Source organism: Chiloscyllium plagiosum, chromosome 10 (genome assembly GCF_004010195.1).
Source record: "Chiloscyllium plagiosum isolate BGI_BamShark_2017 chromosome 10, ASM401019v2, whole genome shotgun sequence".
Taxonomy (NCBI): Eukaryota; Metazoa; Chordata; class Chondrichthyes; order Orectolobiformes; family Hemiscylliidae; genus Chiloscyllium; species Chiloscyllium plagiosum.
Genome location: NC_057719.1, coordinates 25,849,626 through 25,869,848, shown reverse-complemented (window position 1 = coordinate 25,869,848; position 20,223 = coordinate 25,849,626). Strand labels below are relative to the sequence as shown.

General features: G+C 41.7%; 1 protein-coding gene across 1 annotated transcript in view; it reads left to right on the top strand.

Annotated features, from left to right (window-relative positions):
- LOC122553444 (sodium/potassium/calcium exchanger 4-like) overlaps positions 1-20,223 on the top strand; it is a 291,292-nt gene that overhangs the window by 214,020 nt on the left and 57,049 nt on the right. The window contains exons 9-10 of the mRNA XM_043697208.1: positions 16,427-16,452; positions 17,609-17,662. Coding sequence (XP_043553143.1) covers positions 16,427-16,452; positions 17,609-17,662 — 80 coding nt within the window. The remainder of the gene's footprint in view (positions 1-16,426; positions 16,453-17,608; positions 17,663-20,223) is intronic.

Below are 20,223 nucleotides of genomic sequence, written 5' to 3'. Positions count from 1 at the left end.
ACACATCATTTATTGCATCCGCTGCACCCGATGTGGCCTCCTCTATATTGGGGAGACAGGCCGCCTACTTGCGGAACGTTTCAGAGAACAGTCTCAGTCAAATCCCTCAAACTCAGTACCGCCTTCCTAACCTGCAATCTTCTTCCTGACCTCTCCGCCCCCACCCCACTCCGGCCTATCACCCGCACCTTGATCTCCTTCCACCTATCGCATTTCCAACGCCCCTCCCCCAAGTCCCTCCTCCCTAATTTTTATCTTAGCCTGCTGGACACACTTTCCTCATTCCTGAAGAAGGGCTTATGCCCGAAATGTCAATTCTCCTGCTCCTTTAATTCTCATAGTCTTGTTACATTCAGACAAATGATCACCTTCTGCACTGTCACAATTCTGTGATTCTAAGAGGAGATACTTACATTGTGTCCAGTGGACACTTCCCGCCAGATACATCTCCCAGTCATTTCTTCCCTTTCCTGCCCTGCTGACCCTAACCTCCCAAATCTAGGACCTGGCAGGCTGGCTCCAATAAGACCTCCAACTTACCTGCATTCAGACTCCCACAGACTGGCTATAACTCCAGCATTGGCCGCCATTCAATTGGCCAGCAGTTTTTGGAAATGGGATTTTTTCTCCAATATGGGCAGAAATCATGCCCAGAGCCAGCAGTAAAATGGCTGCTGGCCAGCCTTATCAAGTAGAGTTGGGCTGGTCCTGGTCCTTGATTTTCAAATGGAAAAACAGGCCAGAGACCCACTGCACGTAAAATACAACATTAAAGATGGATCTTAGGGAACTGAAAATTGCAATCTCAAATTAGTTAGCAGCACCAACTGTCCAGGAAAACAGGATTTTAAAAAATGAACTCAGTGTTGAGACTGGAAGCTGGAGGTCTAAATCAAAGTTTCTACCAGAAATTTGTCCAGTTCTGACAATCATCTATGCAGGTAAATTGGTAGCCTCTCAGAGTCGATGGATGGCTAAAATGGAGCAAATTCCACTAGCAATAACATGCACATTTGAATTTTATCAGAAAATCCTCACAAAAGCTTCACAAATCTTTCATAAGTTATAAACAAGAAATAAATGATGACAATTTACATTAGGTGACATGTTTTTTTTAATAGAATGGTTTACAAGCATTCATCTATTATTGAAATTAGAGTTGCTTTATGCTATCGCCTACAACATAATTGGAAAGATTTTAGATTCCATTGTTAAGGATGAGGTTGTTGATGACTTGCAAGTGCATGATAAAATAGGGCTGAGTCAGCATGGCTTCTTCAAGGCAAGGTCATGCCTGACAAAACTGTTAGAATTCTTTAAGCGGGCAATAAAGCATGTTAGGCAAACGAGAATCAGCGCATGTGATCTATTTGGATTTCCAGAAGGCCTTTGACAAGTTGCCAGATGGAGGGTTATTAAATAAACTAAAAGCTCATTATGTTCTGGGCAAAGTACTGGCACATTTAAAGGATCAGCTGACCAGCAGGGAATACAGACAAAGGGGTCTTGTCAGGATGGTAGCTGCTGACTAGTGCAGGTCCACAGGGATAAGTGTTGGAGTCACAACTGTTCACGTTAAACATTAATGATCCGGACAAAGGAACTGACAGCATTGTTGCTAGGTTTGCAGATGACAAATTTAGATGTTTCAGCAAGAACAGAGATGATGGTAAAAATGGGGGGTGTGGCATTGTTAATCAAGGGTAGTATTACAGCAGCTGAGAGAACATTTGAGGATTCATCCACTGAGGTAGTTTGGGCTAAGGTTAGAAACAGGAAAGGAAAGGTCACCCTGTTGGGAGTTTTCTATAGGTCTCTGAATTGTTCCAGGGATGTAGAGGAAAGGATAGCAAAGATGATTCTCAATAGGACCGAGAATAACTGGGTAATTATTATGGGAGACTTTAAGTTGTCAAATATTGACTGGGAATACTATAGTTCGAGTAGTTTAGATGGGTGAGATTTTGTTCAGTCTGTGCAGGAGGCTTTTCTGATAGGCCAACAAGGGGCGATGCCATATTGGATTTGGTACTGGGGAATGAACCCAGCCAGGTATTGGATTTGGAGGTAGGTGAGCACTTTGGTGATAATGACCACAATTCAATTACGTTTACAATAGCAATGGGAGGGGTATGTATATACCGCAGGGAAAGAGGTATAACTGGAGGAAAGGCAATTATGATGCGATTAGGCAAGATTTAGGATGCATAGAATGGGGAAGGAAAATGCAGGGGATGGACACACTTGAAATGTGGAGCTTATTCAAGAAACAGCTACTGCTGGTCCTGGATAAGAATATACCTATAAGGCAGAGAGGTAGTTAACGAGAGAGGGAGCCATGGTTTACGAAAGAAGTTGAAGATCTTGTCAAGAGGAAGAAGAAGGCTTATGATGTGAAGGCTCAGATAGGGGGCTGGAGAGTTATAAATTAGCCGGAAAAGATCTAAAGAGAGGGCTAAGAAGAGCCAGGAAGGGACATGAGCAGTTGGTGGAGGATAGGATCAAGGAAAACGCTAAGGCCTTCTATAGGTATATCAGGAATAAAAGATTGACTAGAGTAAGAGTAGGGCCAATCAAAGATAGTAGTGGAAATTTGTGTGTGGAATCTGTGAACATTGGGGAAGCGCTTAATGAATACTTTCACATTGGAATGAATATGAAGGGCAATGTTAGTGAGAATACGGAGACACAGGCTGTTGGATTAGATGGGATTTAGATTGACAAAAAGGAGGTTTTAGCAGTTTTGGAAGATCTTAAACAAAAAAGATCCCGGGCCAGATGGGATTTATCCTCGGATTCTCTGGGAAGACAGGGAGGAGATTGCAGAACCTTTGGCTTCGATCTTTATGTCATCATTGTCAACAGGAGTAGTGCCAGAAGACTGGAGGATAGCAAATGTTGTTCCTTTGTTTAAGAAGGGGAGTCGGGACAGTCCTTGTAATTATTGGCCAGTGAGCCTTACTTTGGTTGTGGGTAAGGTGTTGGAAAAGCTTGTAAGAAGGAGGATTTATAGTCATCTGGAAAAGAATAATTTGATTAGGGACAGTCAACACGGTTTTGTGCAGTGTAGGTCATGCCTCACTAACCTTATTGAGTTCTTCGAGAAAGTGACCAAAACAGGGGGGTGACGGTAAAGCAGTTGATGAGATGTGTATAGACTTCAGTAAGACATTTGATAAGGTTCCACACAATAGCCTATTGCACAAAGTATGGTGTTTTGGGATTTCATGATTTGGATCAGAAATTGGCTTGCTGAAAGAAGACAGAGAGTGGTGGTTGATGGAAAATGTTCATCCTGGAGCTCAGTTACTAGTGGTGTGCCGCAAGGATCTGTTTTGGGGCCACTGCTGTTTGTCATTTTTATAAATGATCTGGATGTGGGCGTAGAAGGATGGACTAGTAAATTTGCGGATGACACTAAGGTAGGCAGAGTTGTGGATTGTGCCGGAGGATGTTATGGGTTATAGAGGGACATAGCTAAGATGCAGAGCTGGGCTGAGAAGTGGCAAATGGAGTTTAATGCAGAAAAGTGTGAGGTAGTTCACTCTGGAAGAAATAACAGGAATGCAGAGTACTGGGCTAAAGGTAAAATTCTTGGCAATGTGGATGAACAGAGAGATCTGTGTCCTGGTACATAAATCCCTGAAAGTTGCCACCCAGGTTAATAGGGTTGTTAAAAAGGCATATGGTGTGTTGGCATCTATTGGTAGGGGGATTGAATTCTAGAGCCATGAAGTCATGCTTCATCTGGTTAAGGCCACACCTGGAGTATTACGTGCTGTTCTGGTCACTTCAATATAGGAAGGACGTGGAAGCTTTGGAAAGGGTCCAGAGGAAATTTACTAGGATGGTACCTGATATGGTGGGAAGATCTTATGAGCAAAGGGTGAAGGAACTAAGGCTGTTTTCATTGGAGAGAAGAAGGTTGAGTGGTGACTTAATCAAGACAAATAAGATAGAGGGTTAGATAGGGTGGATAGTGAAAGCCTTTTTTCTCGGGTGGTGAAGGCTAACAAAAGGGGATGTTGCTGTAAATTGAGGGCTGATAGATTTAGGACAGATATTAGGGGTAGTTTCTTCACTCGGAGAGCAGTAGAGGTGTGGAATGGCCTGCCTGCAACAGTAGTAAACTCACTGACATTAAGGGCATTTAAATGGGCATTGGACATAGATATGGATAATAATGGTAGGTTAGATGGGCATCAGATTATTTCCACAGGTCGGCGCAACATCGAGGGCTGAAGGACCTGTCCTGCACTGTAACCTTCTATGTTCTAGGTTCTAGGTTCTATGACACAAAGATAGGTGGAGGGACAGGTAAAAACAAGGATTGCAGATGCTGGAAACGAGAGTCTAGATTAGAGATGAAGGGCTTTTGCCCAAAACGTCGATTTTCCTGTTCCTCAGATGCTGCCTGACCTGCTGTGCTTTTCCAGCACCACTCTAATCTAGATGGAGGGACAGGCAGTGCTGAGAAAGTGGGGAGGCTGCAGAAGGCCTTGGATAGGTTGGGAGAGTGGGCAAAGAATTGGCAGATTGATTACAATGTGGGAAAGTGTGATGTTATGCACAGTAGTAGGAAGAATAGAGGCATTTTCTAAATGGGGAAAAAACTTTGGAAATCTGAAGCACAAAGGGACTTAGGAGTCCTAGTTCAGGAATTTCTTAAGATTAAATGCAGATTTAGTTGGGAGTTAGGAATGCAAACACAATGTGCATTTATTTTGAGATAGCTAGAATACACAAGCAGGGATAAGGCAATATCAGGCTCTGGTCAGACTGCGTTTGGAATATTGTGAGCAATTCTGGGCCCTGTATCTAAGGAAGGATGTCTTGGTGTTGGAGGAGGTCCAGAGAAGGTTTACAAGAATGATACCACAGATGAAAGGCTTGTTGTATGAGGAGCAGTTAAAGACTCTGGCTCTGTTGTGCGGTGAGTTTAGGAGGCTGAGGGGAAGATCTGATTGAAACTTATAGAAAACTGAGGAGTCTGGATAGAGTGGACATTGAGAACATGTTTCCATGAGTAGGAGAGAATAGGATTGGAGGGCACACGCTCTGAGCAAACGGATGACCTTTTACAATTGAGATGAAGAGGTATTTCTTCAGCCAGAGGGTGATTAATATGTGGAACACATTGCCACAGTGGGCTGTGAAGGCCACGTCATTGAGTGTATTTAAAATAGATAAGTTCTTGATTGGTAAGGACATCAAAGATTAGGGGGAGAAGGCAGGAGAGAAACATATCGAATAGTGGATCAGACTCAATTGACCAAATGGCCTAATTCTGCTCCTATATCTTATAGTCTTATAAATGTTTGCCCCAGTCACTATAGCGACCACCGTAAACACTTTTGGGTTAAGACATTTGTCTCGGAAGATAAAAAGATTCCTCATTTGCTCTTGGAAACTAACATTTTGTATAATTCAAATTTGTCAAGGTGAGGGCGCGGTAACAAAGGTTCTCCACAAAGGTGTTGACAGAAAATAAATTGAAATAAAGGAGTAGATTGCAAGAAAAATGCCAATCTTTCACAAAAATAAATGCTTGTCCAATCAACCAGTGAGATTGTTGATAATTGTATCTGTTAATCTGTTTCTTAAAACGTATGTTAGACTGCTATAAACCAAAATATTGTAGATGCTGGAAATCTGAAACAAGAACAGAAATTGCTGGTGGAACGCAGCAGCATCTATGGGGAGAAGGCAGAGTTAACATTTCTAGTTCCTCAGAACTGGTATTTGGCTTCAGGCCACATTTGCAAATCGATGTCTTCAGTACAATAATAAAAAATATATCCTTTAAGAAACTCTCTTCTCTGGAAGAAATGTCAGAGGGCAGTTATTGACTGGTGTAAAAACAGAAAATGCTGAAAATGTTTGGCTGGGGTGGCCGTGTCTGTGAAGAGAGAAACAGAATTAACTTGTTTCAGGTTCGTGACCTTTCAGTAATTCTCCATACACAGCCCGATATGTTGAGTGTTTCACTACTTCTGTTTCTAGTTCAGCTTTTCAGCATCCAGAATATTTTGATTTTGTTTCACTCTTAACCCACTAACATTTTGCTAGCTTTTACAGTACTCAGCAGACATGTGCTCAAGGCCCTCATTCTCATGAAGTACCACCGTCACTTTATTCTGTTTAGTCCTTTTCAATTCTCTCCCCACCCCTGCATCTCTTGAATGTATGGATTCATTAAGAGATCAATTCTGTTGCCAAGATGAATATCTTTGGATGCCAGTGGTTATTCTTGCAATCCGAGCTTTGATATTGAGAGTCCATAAGGCGTTTTGCCTGTGTGAACACCACAGCTAAATTTAACACTATTGCAAGACAATAATTTTGCGAAGTCTGCCTTAAAACTGCCAGCCGGCTTGATTTTCCCTGTCTCTGGGTTGGGTTGACTGCAGATTTCCCCACCACAGTTCACTCAGCACTGAGACAGCATCAAAGTAGGGACTTTCATTAATCAGTGTGACTTGAATGATTCATTGTGCAAGCTCATTAAATCTTAAGGGAGCCATCGATTTAAGATGTTAAGAAAGAGAGAATAGTTTCTATTCGTTTCAAGATATAACTATAATTTATTTTACTTCCAAAGTTTCAGTTCCTACACTGAACTGTACTTTCAGTTTCCAAGAAGAGTCATACTGAACTCAGAAGTTTTACACTGTTTTTCTCTCTCTCTCTACAAGTGCAACCAGATCTCAGAGATTCTTCGGCACTTTCTGTTTTTATTGCAATAGTTCCTTTGCTTTCCTTGATGCTTTTTTCATTTTCATACCATGGCCTGAGCTGAACCCTAGACGTCTGAACTTGTAAGTCACAGTCTCAAAGCAGTAGCTCCAGAGAGAATGTTTAGAGATAAAAGTGTAATAAGACTGTGTAGAGCAACTAGCCATAAAATTATAGTAGCACAGAATTATTTCTGTACAGACGAGCTATTTGACCTAGTGTGTTGGGAACTCTGGGATATGGGTCATACTACCAAGGCCGACATTTGTGCCACTGTTTGTAACTGCAGTTGAGTAGCTGGTGGTGAGCTGACTTCTTGAATCACTGCAGTTGTTTGGCAAAGGAAATCCAAGAGGAAATTTGGGATTTGACCCACCAACAATGAAGAATGGGAAGATACTTCCAAGCTAGGATGAAATGTGACTTGGAGTGGGAACATAGAGCTGATGGTGTTGTTGTGTGCCTGCTGTCCTTGCCCTTCCAGGTGATACAGGTCATGGATTTGGAAGGTGCTGTTGAGGAACCCTTGCGAGTTGCTATGTAACATCTTATTCAAGGCAAAGATTGATAGAATTCCAGTAACTAATGACACTGTGCCACAACAGCCCTCATCCCATATCATATTAGACACCAGTTCTGAGCTGCTTCAATTGCTCTGAATCTATCCCATTTAACATAGTTGTTGTGCCCCATAATATAATGGCAAGTGATCCTCATTATGAAAAGTAGACTTTGCCTCTGTCAGGACTGTATTGTGAATACTCTTAATAATACTGTCATTGGCAGTTGTGCTTGCAACAGGTACATTGCTCAAGTTGATTTTTCACTCTTGTTTGTCTCACTACCTGTGAGGTACAGTTTGGCGGGCGTGTCCTACTGGCCTTGGCCGTCTTGGCCAGTGGTGATGCTACTGAGTCACATCTTGGTGATGGCCATTGAAGTCCCATACTCAAAGTACATACTGTGCACTTTATCTCCTCAGAGTCATTTCTACATGGTGTGCAACATGGTGGAGTTTATTGATTCATTACTTGAGGAAGGATAGTAGGTGGTAATCAGCTGGAAGTTTCCTTCTCCATGTTTGACTATGATACCTGATGGTGTTTGGAATCAATCTGAAAGATTCCCATGGTGATTCCCTCCCAACTGTATGCCAATATGCTGCTACGTCTGGTGGACATATTCAGGGATGAGGAAGGCGGAGTCTGATGGCATGTGTATGACTATGTCAGGCTGTTGCTTGACTTGATTGACAGATAACTGTTGGCACAGGTCTGCACATGTTAGTGAGGTGGATTTTGCAGGGTTGTTTGGCAAAACATTCCTTTGTATCTTCCAGTACCTAGGTCACTGCTGAATGGTCCATGCAATTTTATTCTTATCTTACTTTAATCTAAAAGTTTGATACAACTGAGTGACTTGCTAGGTAAGTCTTTCAGGAAGTGGTTAAGAGTCAACCACATTGCTGAGAGTTTGGATTCACATATAGGCTAGGTCAAGTAGGGACGATAGATCTTCATCCCCAGAGAACATTGCACAATTTGGTAGTTTCATGCTCACCATTACTAAACTAGCTTTTTGTTCCTGCTTTGCTTAATTTAAATTGTTCCAGATGCTTGGGTGAAATTTGAACAATTGATTTCATGTCTCTAGATCACTGTCTGCACCTTTGGGTTCCCAGTGATTCCCAGGTGGAATTAAAAATGTTTTTTGTCACCATTATCTGCAGTCTAACTGTATGCACGATTGTCAAGATTAAAGTGATGCTGGAAAAGCACAGCAGGTCAGGCAGCATCTGAGGAGCAGGAAAATTGACGTTTCGGGCAAAAGCCCTTCATCGCTATTGTCCCTGGCAGGAGGGAAGCGAGGCAAATTCTAGCCACACATGTTGTTTAAATGGACCTCGGTGTCAAATTAATTCTACTGCACTGACAGCCCAAATCTTCTGATTAGCTTGGAACTGCTGTATCCAACACTGATCAGACAGAAAATTGGCTACTTACCTGGAAAAAGTGAGGAATGCTAACTTGCAGACTGCAGACCATTCCCTCTGTGACTCCCTTGTTAGGACCGTGCCCCCTACTAACCCACCCTCCACTCCTGGCACATTTCCCTGCCACTGTAAGAAGTGCAAAACCTGTGCCCACACCTCCCCCACTCACCTCTGTCCAAGGCCCCAAGATTCCTTTCACATCTGACAGAGATTTATCTGTCCTTCCACACATGCCATCTGCTATGTCCATTGCTTTCGATGTGGTCTCCTCTACATTGGGAAGACAGGACACCAACTTGTGGAACGTTCCAGAGAACATCTCTGGGACACACGCTCTAAACAACCCCAGCGCCCTGTGGTCGAACACTTCAACTCCCCCTCTCACTCCGCCAAGGACATGCAAATCCTGGGCCTCCTCCATTGCCAAACTCTAGCAGCCAAACTCCTGGAGGAAGAAAGTCTCATCTTCTGCCTTGGGATCCTCAAACCACACGGGATCAATGTGGATTTCACCAGTTTCCTCATTTCCCCTCCCCCCACCTTATCCCAGATCCAACTTTCCACTTGGCACCGCCCTCTTAAACTGTCCCATCTGTCCATCTTCCTTCCCTCCTATCCACTCCACCCTCCCCTTCGACCTATCACCTTCACCCCTACCTTCATTTATCTATCGCATTCTCAGCTACCCCCTCCCATTTATCTCTCAACCTCTTAGGGTACTCCCTCATTTCTGATGAAAAGCGCATGCTCGAATTGTCAACTTTCCTGCTCCTCGGATGGTGCCTGACTGGCTGTGCTTTTCCAGCACCACACTCTTCAACTACTTACCTGGATGCAAAGTTTCTGGCCAAACCTCTCATTCATGATGCAGAAGAATTCTGTCAGTGCATGGATCCTCATGGTCACCAGCGAAGATGCCCACCTCTTTATTATCATACCAGCTGCAGTGTGGTAAGATCGAATGTCTGGTATGAAAGTTAGTGAATGGATGGTAGATGAATGTTTGTGAATGAAAGAGTGAATGAATGAATGAATGAATGAATGACTGGGGCATGTACGATATGGATAAATAGGTAGGTTAGTAGGGTGGCAAGTAAATGGGTGGGTGAGGCAAGAAGTAGTCAGTTTAGGAAGGGTTCTCAGGTTGAGGGCTAGAGGTGGAATTGTCCAGTGTTGGGAATGAATCAGATTGAGTCAGCGGTATGATTGGGTGCTATGATCTAGCCAGGTCGGTTTGGGATTGTGGTCATTGGAGACTGTCAAGGAGTCAAAAGGGCAAGGTGAGAGCATCAGTGTGAGTGATTGGGGTATTAGTTATATAGTTAATTCGAAGTTAGACAAGGATTTTTCTGTTTCATATTTCATGGTAACTACCAGGGAAAGTGTGCCAGAATTGTCAGATTTGAGTCAGAAACTTCCACGTAGAGTCTCAGGAGCAAAGGAATTGCTTGTTAGATGTTCAAATTTCCCACGCAGTTCCCTTGGAGTCATCAATTTGAAACTTCTGTGGAATTCCAATGCACATCGTTCATCACAAACCTAGTCTCGGATGATCAAGAGACTGCAAGCTGATAAAACGTTGATGTGTAAATGGCATAAGCATGTCAGCATGGATTGATGAATGGGAAAATGTGTTCGCTGAAATTGTTAGAGTTTTTTGAAGTTGGTACTTTAAAAAAAACTTAGATAAAGGAGAGCCAACGGATCTGGGATATTTACGTTTCCAAAAAGCTTGTGCTAAGATCCCCCAAAGAAAACTAAAAGACTCAAGCACGTAAGATACAAGATAATGTACCGGCATGAACTAATGTTTGGCTGACAGGCAGAGAAAGCAGAGAGTGGGAATAAATGGGTCATTCTCACTCTGTCAGACTGCATATAGTGAAGTATTGCAAGGAGCAACACTTGAGGTCCCAGGTATTCACAATATTTATCAATAATTTGGAGATGGGGGACAAATGTAATACTTCCAAATTTGCAGATGTTACAAAGTTAAGAGGGAATTGTCTTGTGAGGACATTGTTAAGCATTTTCAGGAGGATTTAGACAGGCTTGGTGAATAGATAAGAATGTGATGAATGGAATATAATGTGCAAAATGTGCATTATCTACTTTAATACGAGAAACAGATGCACAGTCCTTTGGTGGTAACAGATTGGAAAGTGTAGATGTACAAAGGGACCAAGGTATCCTTGTCAATAAATCAGGAGAAGGTGAGGACTGCAGATGCTGGAGGTCGGAGTCGAGAGTGTGGTGCTGGAAAAGCACAGCAGGTTAGGCAGCATTCGAGGAGCAGGAGAATTGACATTTTGGGCATAAGCCAGCATTTGTACAATGTCTATTCGTCTGCTCAACATTGATGCAATTGCACAGGGATAATTTTGAATTTGGGTGATTCTGTAAAACAGGCAGGGCTGGATTGCAACCTCTTTATACATCTGTAAAACTGAATGAAAGTCATGCCAATTAAAATGTGAAGTGGTTTAAAACAGGCTGTTGCTGATCAATATCAGTCTTTTAATTTTTCACCATTACAGTTAGTCGCAATGGCCTCGCTGTGTCTGGAAGTAGGGTAAGAAGGAGCAAAATGGGCATGCAGCCCGTGTCATGTGCGCTCTTCACCATCTGCTACTCTCGGGATATTGCCAGCGATGGGTCACATGGCCTGCTCACCAGTGGCCAATTCAGACCTATTAGTGCCCACTTTAGGCCTCATTTTACCACTGCTGAGATTTTACTCACCACAGCAGATGCCAGAGCCAGGTGTAGAGAGTGCCAGGTAAAACCTAGCAATCTTGTTGCCAGCTAAGTGAGGCAAGGTGTACCCAGTGCAGGTGCCTCTGAAGTTGCTTCACCTCACCCCAATATTTCACACCCTATGCAGTGAACTTGACCAAACCTCGTACCTCCAGAACACCCTCATTGCTCGGGCCTGCAAGCCTGGCTCCAGCAAGACTCTGGACTGGACTATATGCTCAGATCCCTGTCACCTCTTCTTTGAGAAATTCGAGCAGTAGCCATCCCTCTCTGGAAATACTGGGATTGCAAACTGCTGGCCATCTGATTGGTCTCTCCAATAGTGTTGGAAGTCTGCCCCTGAGCCAGTTAATAGCGTGGCAACTAAAAAATGGCTGTGAGATCATGTGGCAAAGCAGAGGAGAACTTAGATTGTACACTGGGTACCACCTTCACATAATATTCCAGCAAGTGTTTGTAATCAGTCCATGTGTTCATGTCAAGATGGCAGCAATCTGCACATATGGAGCCTTTAACATTACAAAATATCACAAGGCCTGAAGGCAAATGTACATTATGACATGAATTTACAGTAAATTTGAAAGGACATAATATTACTATGCTTTAATGAATTCTCACCATGAATTTCAGATTGATCTAGTCATAGAAGCATAGAAAATAGGAGCAGGAATAGGTACTTCAATCCTTCAAGCCTATTCCACAATTCAATATGATCATGGCTGATCATCCAATTCAGTACCCTGCCACCGTTCACTCCATACCCTTTGATCTCTTTAGTACTAAGAACCTTAGCTAACTCCTTGAAAACATTCAATGCTTTGGCTGCAACCAATTTCTGTGGTAGAGAATTCCACAGGCTCACAGTCTGCATTTAAGAAATTTATCTTCATCACAGTCCTAAATGGCCTACCCTGGATCCTAAGACTGTGACTACCAGTCATCAGCTAATAAATGAGCCAGAACTGAAACTGGAAGTGCTACCGAGGGTAGAAGGATCATTATGAATAAACCAAAACGTTTTCAGATAACTATGACCACTTCAGCATATTGTATATAAGATTGATTTGGAAGAAAATCAAAAGGAAAGGAAAATATTTAAAGTGGAACAACATTGAACAACACATATGTAGTCACACTGTATAAATATTTCTGTTCATAAATCTCTAAGTTAACCTAGAATTTCGACAGCAACATTGTAACAGATGAAAGCCAAAAGCATAATACTGGTCAGTACTTTCCCCACCTGGAAATTGTGAATATGTTTAACTTATGCTCTAGGCTCTGTGTCTGCTATGCATTTTAAGTGATTGTATTCAGAATATTTTTCCTATTATTGTACTGTACAAAACAAATGTTTACCCTTTTTCATCCAGAAAAGTCTCTTGCAAATGAAATGCAGTGCAGTTTCATTGTGGTGCAATATCATTTTTTCATTTCAATGTTTCTTAGGATAAAAGTATTATCCTTCAGTACTTGTCACAACTATTAATTTGCTTTAGATGCTCATAATAGTTGCACTCACTAAATATGTGAAATAAAATATTTATTTTTCAACCTACCTTAATTCTGTTCCAATACCTTACGTAACAATACTTTTCATTGTATCTCAGTACATGTGACAATAATAAATCAAATCAAATCAAAATTTATGAGTTTTTATGTGTGGCTTCATGTTGACAGTTTCTGTATTGAGTTATCTAACAGGTAGCTGGAATCTGCAGAGCTGCTCAATGGTAGACTGTCAATCAGTGCATGACAAAGAGATTCCTCTGAGAGAATTCATTCCTAATGGCAAAATCAAAGGAAATGATCAAATCCCACGATAAAAGTGCAATGAATTGACATTTGTCTTATGGACGGACAATTAATTCTTATAAGTGGCTGTAATATGTATCTGTAAATGACTCCAGCATTATTCCAAGGTGCAGCGTGTTAATATTCTCATCAGACTGAGATAAGATTTTTAAAACTTTCATAGAACAAGCTGTCTTACCAATCATTAGAATAGATTTCATTGAAGAATTTGAAGTTATGATTTCACTGATGTGGCTGAAAAACAAAAGTAATGTATGAAAGTGGTTTGGATGTTACAGGGTTACAAATTCTGGACTAACAAATCTGATGTTAAGAATATGTGAAATATCTTGTTAAGTATCGAGGATGTAACTGTGAATTTTGTTCACGTTTGTCCTTCCTTACTACAACAAAGAGCCAATGTAAATGCAAGTTGTTGCTGTGAATAAAAGATTTACCCAGCAGTCTTATTGGTGCATAAGACTGGTCTTGCCCAAGCAAAACTGCAGTCAATGGGAATTCGGGGGCAAACTCGTATAAAATTATTAATGGATTCGACACTATGGAGGCAGGAAGCATGTTTCCGCCGATGGGTGAGTCCAGAATCAGAGGACACAGTTTAAAAATAAGGGGTAGGCCATTTAGAACAGAGTTGAGGAGAAACTTTTTCACTCAGAGAGTGGTGGATATATGGAATGCTCTGCCCCAGAAGGCAGTGGAGGTCAAGTCTCTGGATACTTTCAAGAAAGAGATGGATAGACCTCTTAGATATAGTGAGATCAAGGGTTATGGGGATAAGGCAGGAATTGGATACTGATTGTGGATGATCAGCCATGATCATAATGAATGGTGGTGCTGGCTCCAAGGGCCGAATGGCCTACTCCTGCACTTATTGTCTATTGTCTAACTCTACACTGGTTGCAGTCATACCTAGAACAAAGGAAAGTGGTTGAGGTTGTTGAATGTTAATCATCTCAGCTCCAGGACACCTGTGCTGGAGTTTCTCAATATAGCATCTGGTCCCAACCATCTTCAGCTGCTTCATCAAAGACCTCCCTTCCTCATAAGCTCAGAAGTAAGGATTTTCGCTGATGATTGCACAATGTTTACAACCATTCTCGACTCCTCAGGTATTGGAGTAGTCTGTGTCCAAATGCAACAATATCTGGACAATATCCAGGGTTGGGCTGACAAATAGCAAGTAACATTTGTGGCACACAAATGCCAGGTTCTGACTATCACCAACAAGAGACAATCTAACCACCAATGTTATCACCACTGAATCCCCCACTGTCAACATCCTGGGGGCTATAATTGACCAGAAACTTAACTAGACTTACTACATAAGCACAAGAGCAGGTCAGAGGCTAGGTATACTGCCTGGAGTAACTCACCTCTGACTTCTCAAAGCCTGTCCATCATCTACAAGGCACACGTCAGGAGTGTAATGGAATACTCCCCACTTGTCTGGATGGGTGCAGCCCCAACAACACTCAAGTAGCTTGATACCATCCAGGACAAAGTAGCCACTTGATTGGCACGACATCCACAAATATCCACTCCCTCCACAAATGACTCTCAGTAGCAGCAGTGTGTACTATCTATAAGATGCATTGCAGAAATTTACCAAAGATCCTCAGACAGCACCTTCCAAACCCACAACCAGTTTCAATTGTAAGGAGAAGGGCTGCAGATACATGCGAACACCATCATCTTCAAGTTCCCCTCCAAGCCATTCACCATCCTGACTTGGAAATATACCACCATTCCTTCACAGTCACTGGGTCAAAATCCTGGAATTCCCTTCCTAATGCCATTGTGTGTCAACCCATAACAGATGGTTTGCAGCAGTTCAAGAAGGTAGTTCAGGACCACCACCTCAATGGCAACTAGGAATGGGCAACAAACGCTGGCCAGCCAGTGACACCCACATCCCTCAAAATGAATTTTAAAAATACAGCAGAGTGAGTACCCTCCATGGATTGTAGCTGTTCAAGAAGGAAGTTCACAAACTACCTTCCCAAAAGTAATAAGAGATTGGCAATAAATGCTGGCCCAGCTAACAAAGCCACATTCCTGACAAGAATTTGTGGGCGGCACGGTGGCACAGTGGTTAGCACTGCTGCCTCGCAGCGCCAGAGACCCGGGTTCAATTCCCGACTCAGGCGACTGACTGTGTGGAGTTTGCACGTTCTCCCCGTGTCTGCGTGGGTTTCCTCCGGGGGCTCCGGTTTCCTCCCACAGTCCAAAGATGTGCAAGTCAGGTGAATTGGCCATGCTAAATTGCCCGTAGTGTTAGGTAAAGGGGTAAATGTAGCGGTATGGGTGGGTTACGCTTCGGCGGGTCGGTGTGGACTTGTTGGGCCGAAGGGCCTGTTTCCACACTATAAGTAGTCTAATCTAGTCTAGTCTAATCTAATATTAAAACAAAACTGTTCTTAAATTGACATGCTGAGTTCCTGATTTTGACATGGCCATTCAGGGAATCTGGTATACTTTGGAGAATGTTTCACCACAAAGTGAAGAGATGAGGATAAATAGAAGTCAAGTCAACCAGCATTGCTGTCTTGTCCTTCTGCTTGGGCAGCTTCAGATTCTGGGAGGAGAACATCTGCCAAATTTCCTCCAAAAAAAAAACAAATGAGCACCATACGTGAAAGGACTGAAACAAACTAAAATGTGAATAAACACAAAATTTGCAAATAGCAATTTAGATAGGATATCAACATCTTATCTAAAATGAGTTTGTCCTTTCAAGTAGTAATGCAATTTACAGCAATGACTTGTATTCATGTTTTATTGAACAATGCTTAAATATTATTGCAAGTAGTGGACCACACCATATGAAAACTCCATCCTCAGATAGAGATATACAGGCTTAGAACTAGTATTGCAAAGTTTAGTTTTTCCCCCAGTGAGTATCTCCCATAGTCTCATAATGAAGAAGTGATATATCTCATTATTAAAGCAATTGCATATCAGCACCCTTTGGATTTGAATTGATGACCACAATACTGTGAAATGAATTGCAAGAGTCACAACCTGGTCACTGCTATTTGACAGATTTAATTTTCATGTATTAATTCTGTGACATGAAAAAGAGCTGCAAGGTTAGCACAATTACTTAACTGCTCTCTTTCCTTGCAGTTTATCTATGATGAGAAAATTGAATGGTAAGTATTATGAATCAATAATAATCATGAAAAATTATCTCTTGTTAATGTGAATATAAATTATTGGCAACTTACTGTATTACTGATAATCTTTCAATGTGGCTGTTAAGTTTCCTATCCTAGGCACTATTAAATGTCATGTTGATATCTATGTCTTGCGACAAAAAGTTAATTGTATCCTTTTAAGTAATGTACGCAGATGATGAAGTGGTTTGTTATTCAAATGCACTGTGCAGTGGACTAATAGAACATGAGTGTTTGACCTAGCATGCTAAGCTTTGAACCCTTGGCAGGCATCCAGACATTAATGCCAACAATGGTCAGGTGCGTTTCCATGGAGACTCAATGGTGATTCACCCCAGCTGCTCGTAAGCAGCTCCTAGCATCTGATTACAGAGCAACACTCACAGAAAGCTTGAACAAATCTGACTGCTTCCTTTTTTGCCAAACTTTCCTAAATATTTTGTGCTTCCATGCCATTGATCTTAATCCTCAGTCTCCGATTTCTGGCATTCACAAAGTAAGAATGGAAAGGAGAAGGAGCAGAAGCCGGTCGTATAACTACAAAAAACATTCTTGACCATTTCAGAAGAAGGCTGAGTAGCTTCCCACGGCTTCAAGAAGACACACAGCAGGGTGGCGCAGTGGGAGTGTGCTGGACCCATAGCCTAGAGGCCAATGGATTGAAACCATCCTCTGCAATTTCCATAAAAATGGGCAGCACGTGCGATAGGGTTAGGGTTAGGCTCAGTGGTTAGCACTGCTGCCTCAGTGCTAGAGACCTGGCTTCAATTCCACCCTTGGGCAACTATCTGTGTGGAGTTTGCATGTTGTCCCCATTTCTGCTGGATGCCCTGGTTTTCTCCCACAGTCCAAAGATGTGAAAGTTAGGTAGATTGGCCATACTAAATTGCCCATAATGTTCAGGGATTTATAGGCTAGATGCATTAACCGTGGGAAATGCAGTGTTACAGGGGCTCATTGGGCTGAAGGGCCTGTTTCTGCACTGTAGTGATCCTGTACATAATGTTACTTTAACTGGTGCATTCACTTAAACTCAACCTGTAGATTGCTGATAACTGAGCTGCATTATGGTTTTAAATGTATTGTTCTTGCTCTAACTACAAACTAGTGACAATCTTTTTATCTCTTTGAGGTGGGAAGGCCTTCTCCTGATCATAATGTATGCAGGCTATATACTCGTGATGAAGTAAGTTTTTAAATTTGTTTTAGAAACTTGCTCATAAGTATGCAATGATGCTGGATAAAGGTGAATTTTCCTAATTTCAATATTTCTGATTTATATCTAAAATGAAAAGCCTGAAATATAATATATTTTGAACAATTTAATGCCACATTTTTGCTCTTTTTGATGTGCCACCTAACCCCACTAGTCTTCCACATTATCTTTGTTAAGTCAGGAATTCAGAGCATAACTCATTAAAAGCAACAACCCAAATTGATAAGGCCATAAGCAATGTAAACAAAGTGCTGGGGTTAATTTTTCAAATGTATTTTTATGCATCCATGGATTATGAACCACACAGGCAAGGACAGCATTTTATTCCCACTGATAATTGCTTGAGAAGGTGCAATTCAGCTACTGCCTTGAACAACTGCAACTTTTATATCCACACTGTTGTCAGGGATGCGTATCCAAGATTTTAACCTGGTGCTAATTCATGGCTCATGATATAATCCCTAATCAAGATAGTGTGTTGCTTTGAGGGGGTTGGGCAAGGGGAGACTTTGCAGGTGATGGTCTTCATACATAGTTGCTACCCTAGACCTTTGAGGTGCTCCGATGTGAAATGAATTGTTGCAGGATACTCGGAGATAATACCTGCTATGTACTGGCGCTGAAGGAAGTGATTGTTGAAGGTAGTAGATGGGGTGCCAATCAAAGTCGAGCTTCTTGAGTGTTCTTGCAGGTGCACCCATTTGGGTAGAATTCCATCACATTCCTGACCTGTGCCTTGTAGATAGTGGAGAAGCTTAAGGAGGTCAGGAGGTGGGTCACCTACCTTGGCAAGTTTCCAGAGTTAACAACTTTGTTAATCTTTCCAAATCTTTTTCAGTTTCATACTTCAAGTCCAACATGACTCTTCTTTGGTATTGGACTCAAATTGTTAACTCTGTTTTCCGTCTCTCCACAAATGCTGCCAGACCTGCTGAGTTTCTTCAGCACTTTCTGTTTTTACTTTGGGTCCAGAGGAGTTGAGTTGAACTTCCTAATTCCATCCTATGTCGTTGCACATAATCCTTCTTAGGTCCATGCACTGCTGCCCCTTGATCATTACTTTGTAGCTCCTACTCAAGTCAGTTCTTCATATCTCACCAGACATTAGTTCAGAAACTGACAGGCCTTCCCGAAAGCACAAGACAATGTGAAAACATTCTTCAAAACTTAGACTAAAATCTGTATTTTTAGGTGATAAAACCTGCACTGTAACTCTATAGTTTATGGGCTGTCTTATGCCACCTAGGGAAACCAAACAATCAGTAATCATAGTCTCACAGATACATCATCTTTTCTATAGCTGGTGTTGGGACTACCCAATTTATGTTTCATATTTTCCAGTCATTGCTACCTTTTTATTGGAAAATGTACAGAGTACTTTTCAAACACACAATCAGCTACTCCATCTTTTCAGTCTTACTGATTTTAAAGTTGAGAGAGGAGAGAATGAGTTTTGATCAGAAGTATGTGTTCAGTTTATTGGATATGTGTGAGAAATTACAAGGGAAAATTGGTGTAGCTTGTGAGTTTGCCTCCAGCATAGTGTTTTTTTTCCTGATATTATCTCCCATAACATAAGAAACTGGGTTAAAAATCACACAACACCAGGTTATAGTCCAACAGGTTTAATTGGAAGCACACTAGCTTTCGGAGCGACGCTCCTTCATCAGGTGATCAGGTGAGACAATCACCTGATGAAAGAGCGTCGCTCCGAAAGTTAGTGTGCTTCCAATTAAACCTGTTGGACTATAACCTGGTGTTGTGTGATTTTTAACTTTGTACACCCCAGTCCAACACCGGCATCTCCAAATCATAAGAAACTGGGCGTGACTATCATAATATTGAAGCCCGCAACATTTAAAACAACTAAGTATGATGTACAAACAACACATTCCTCAGACACATACATATCTAGGTTTATAATAAGCAATCACATTACACTCAAGAAACATGCTTCTAGGAAAGTGCCACGTTACAAGTGGTCAGAGGAAAGATGGAGTGAGTGGTCTTTATACCCTCAGGTTACATGTTGTAACGCAGTAATGATATCATGAGCCCTGTTTCTTAAAAGTAGATCTATGTATTGACCATGAGACGGAACACACCTTTGATTCAATTAGCAAAATAGTCGACTTGGCATTATTTTATTTCATGTCCTTGTGAAATTGTCAGTTGGAGACCCCTTAAGTCCAATCCTTTTTGTTATTAAGGGGCTCTCTTGGCCTCACAAATGGGTATTATCTCACTGTATCCCAGATTAATCTTATAATCGTTTATATTAGCTCTGATTTCAAACTAATCTCAGAATTGATATTGAGCTTTGGGTCAAATGTTAAAACACACTTAATCTATCATGTTTTTGGTCTCTTCTCTTAATATCTTCCTTGGTAAGTCACTAATTGGTTCCTTACTCCTCTATGAACAGTTTTGACTTTGATTTCTGCACTAAAGGCATTTTATAAATGTAAGAGTTGCTGCTGGTATTTACAGTAGTAAATACCAATTCCTGAAGAAGGGCTTATGCCCGAAAC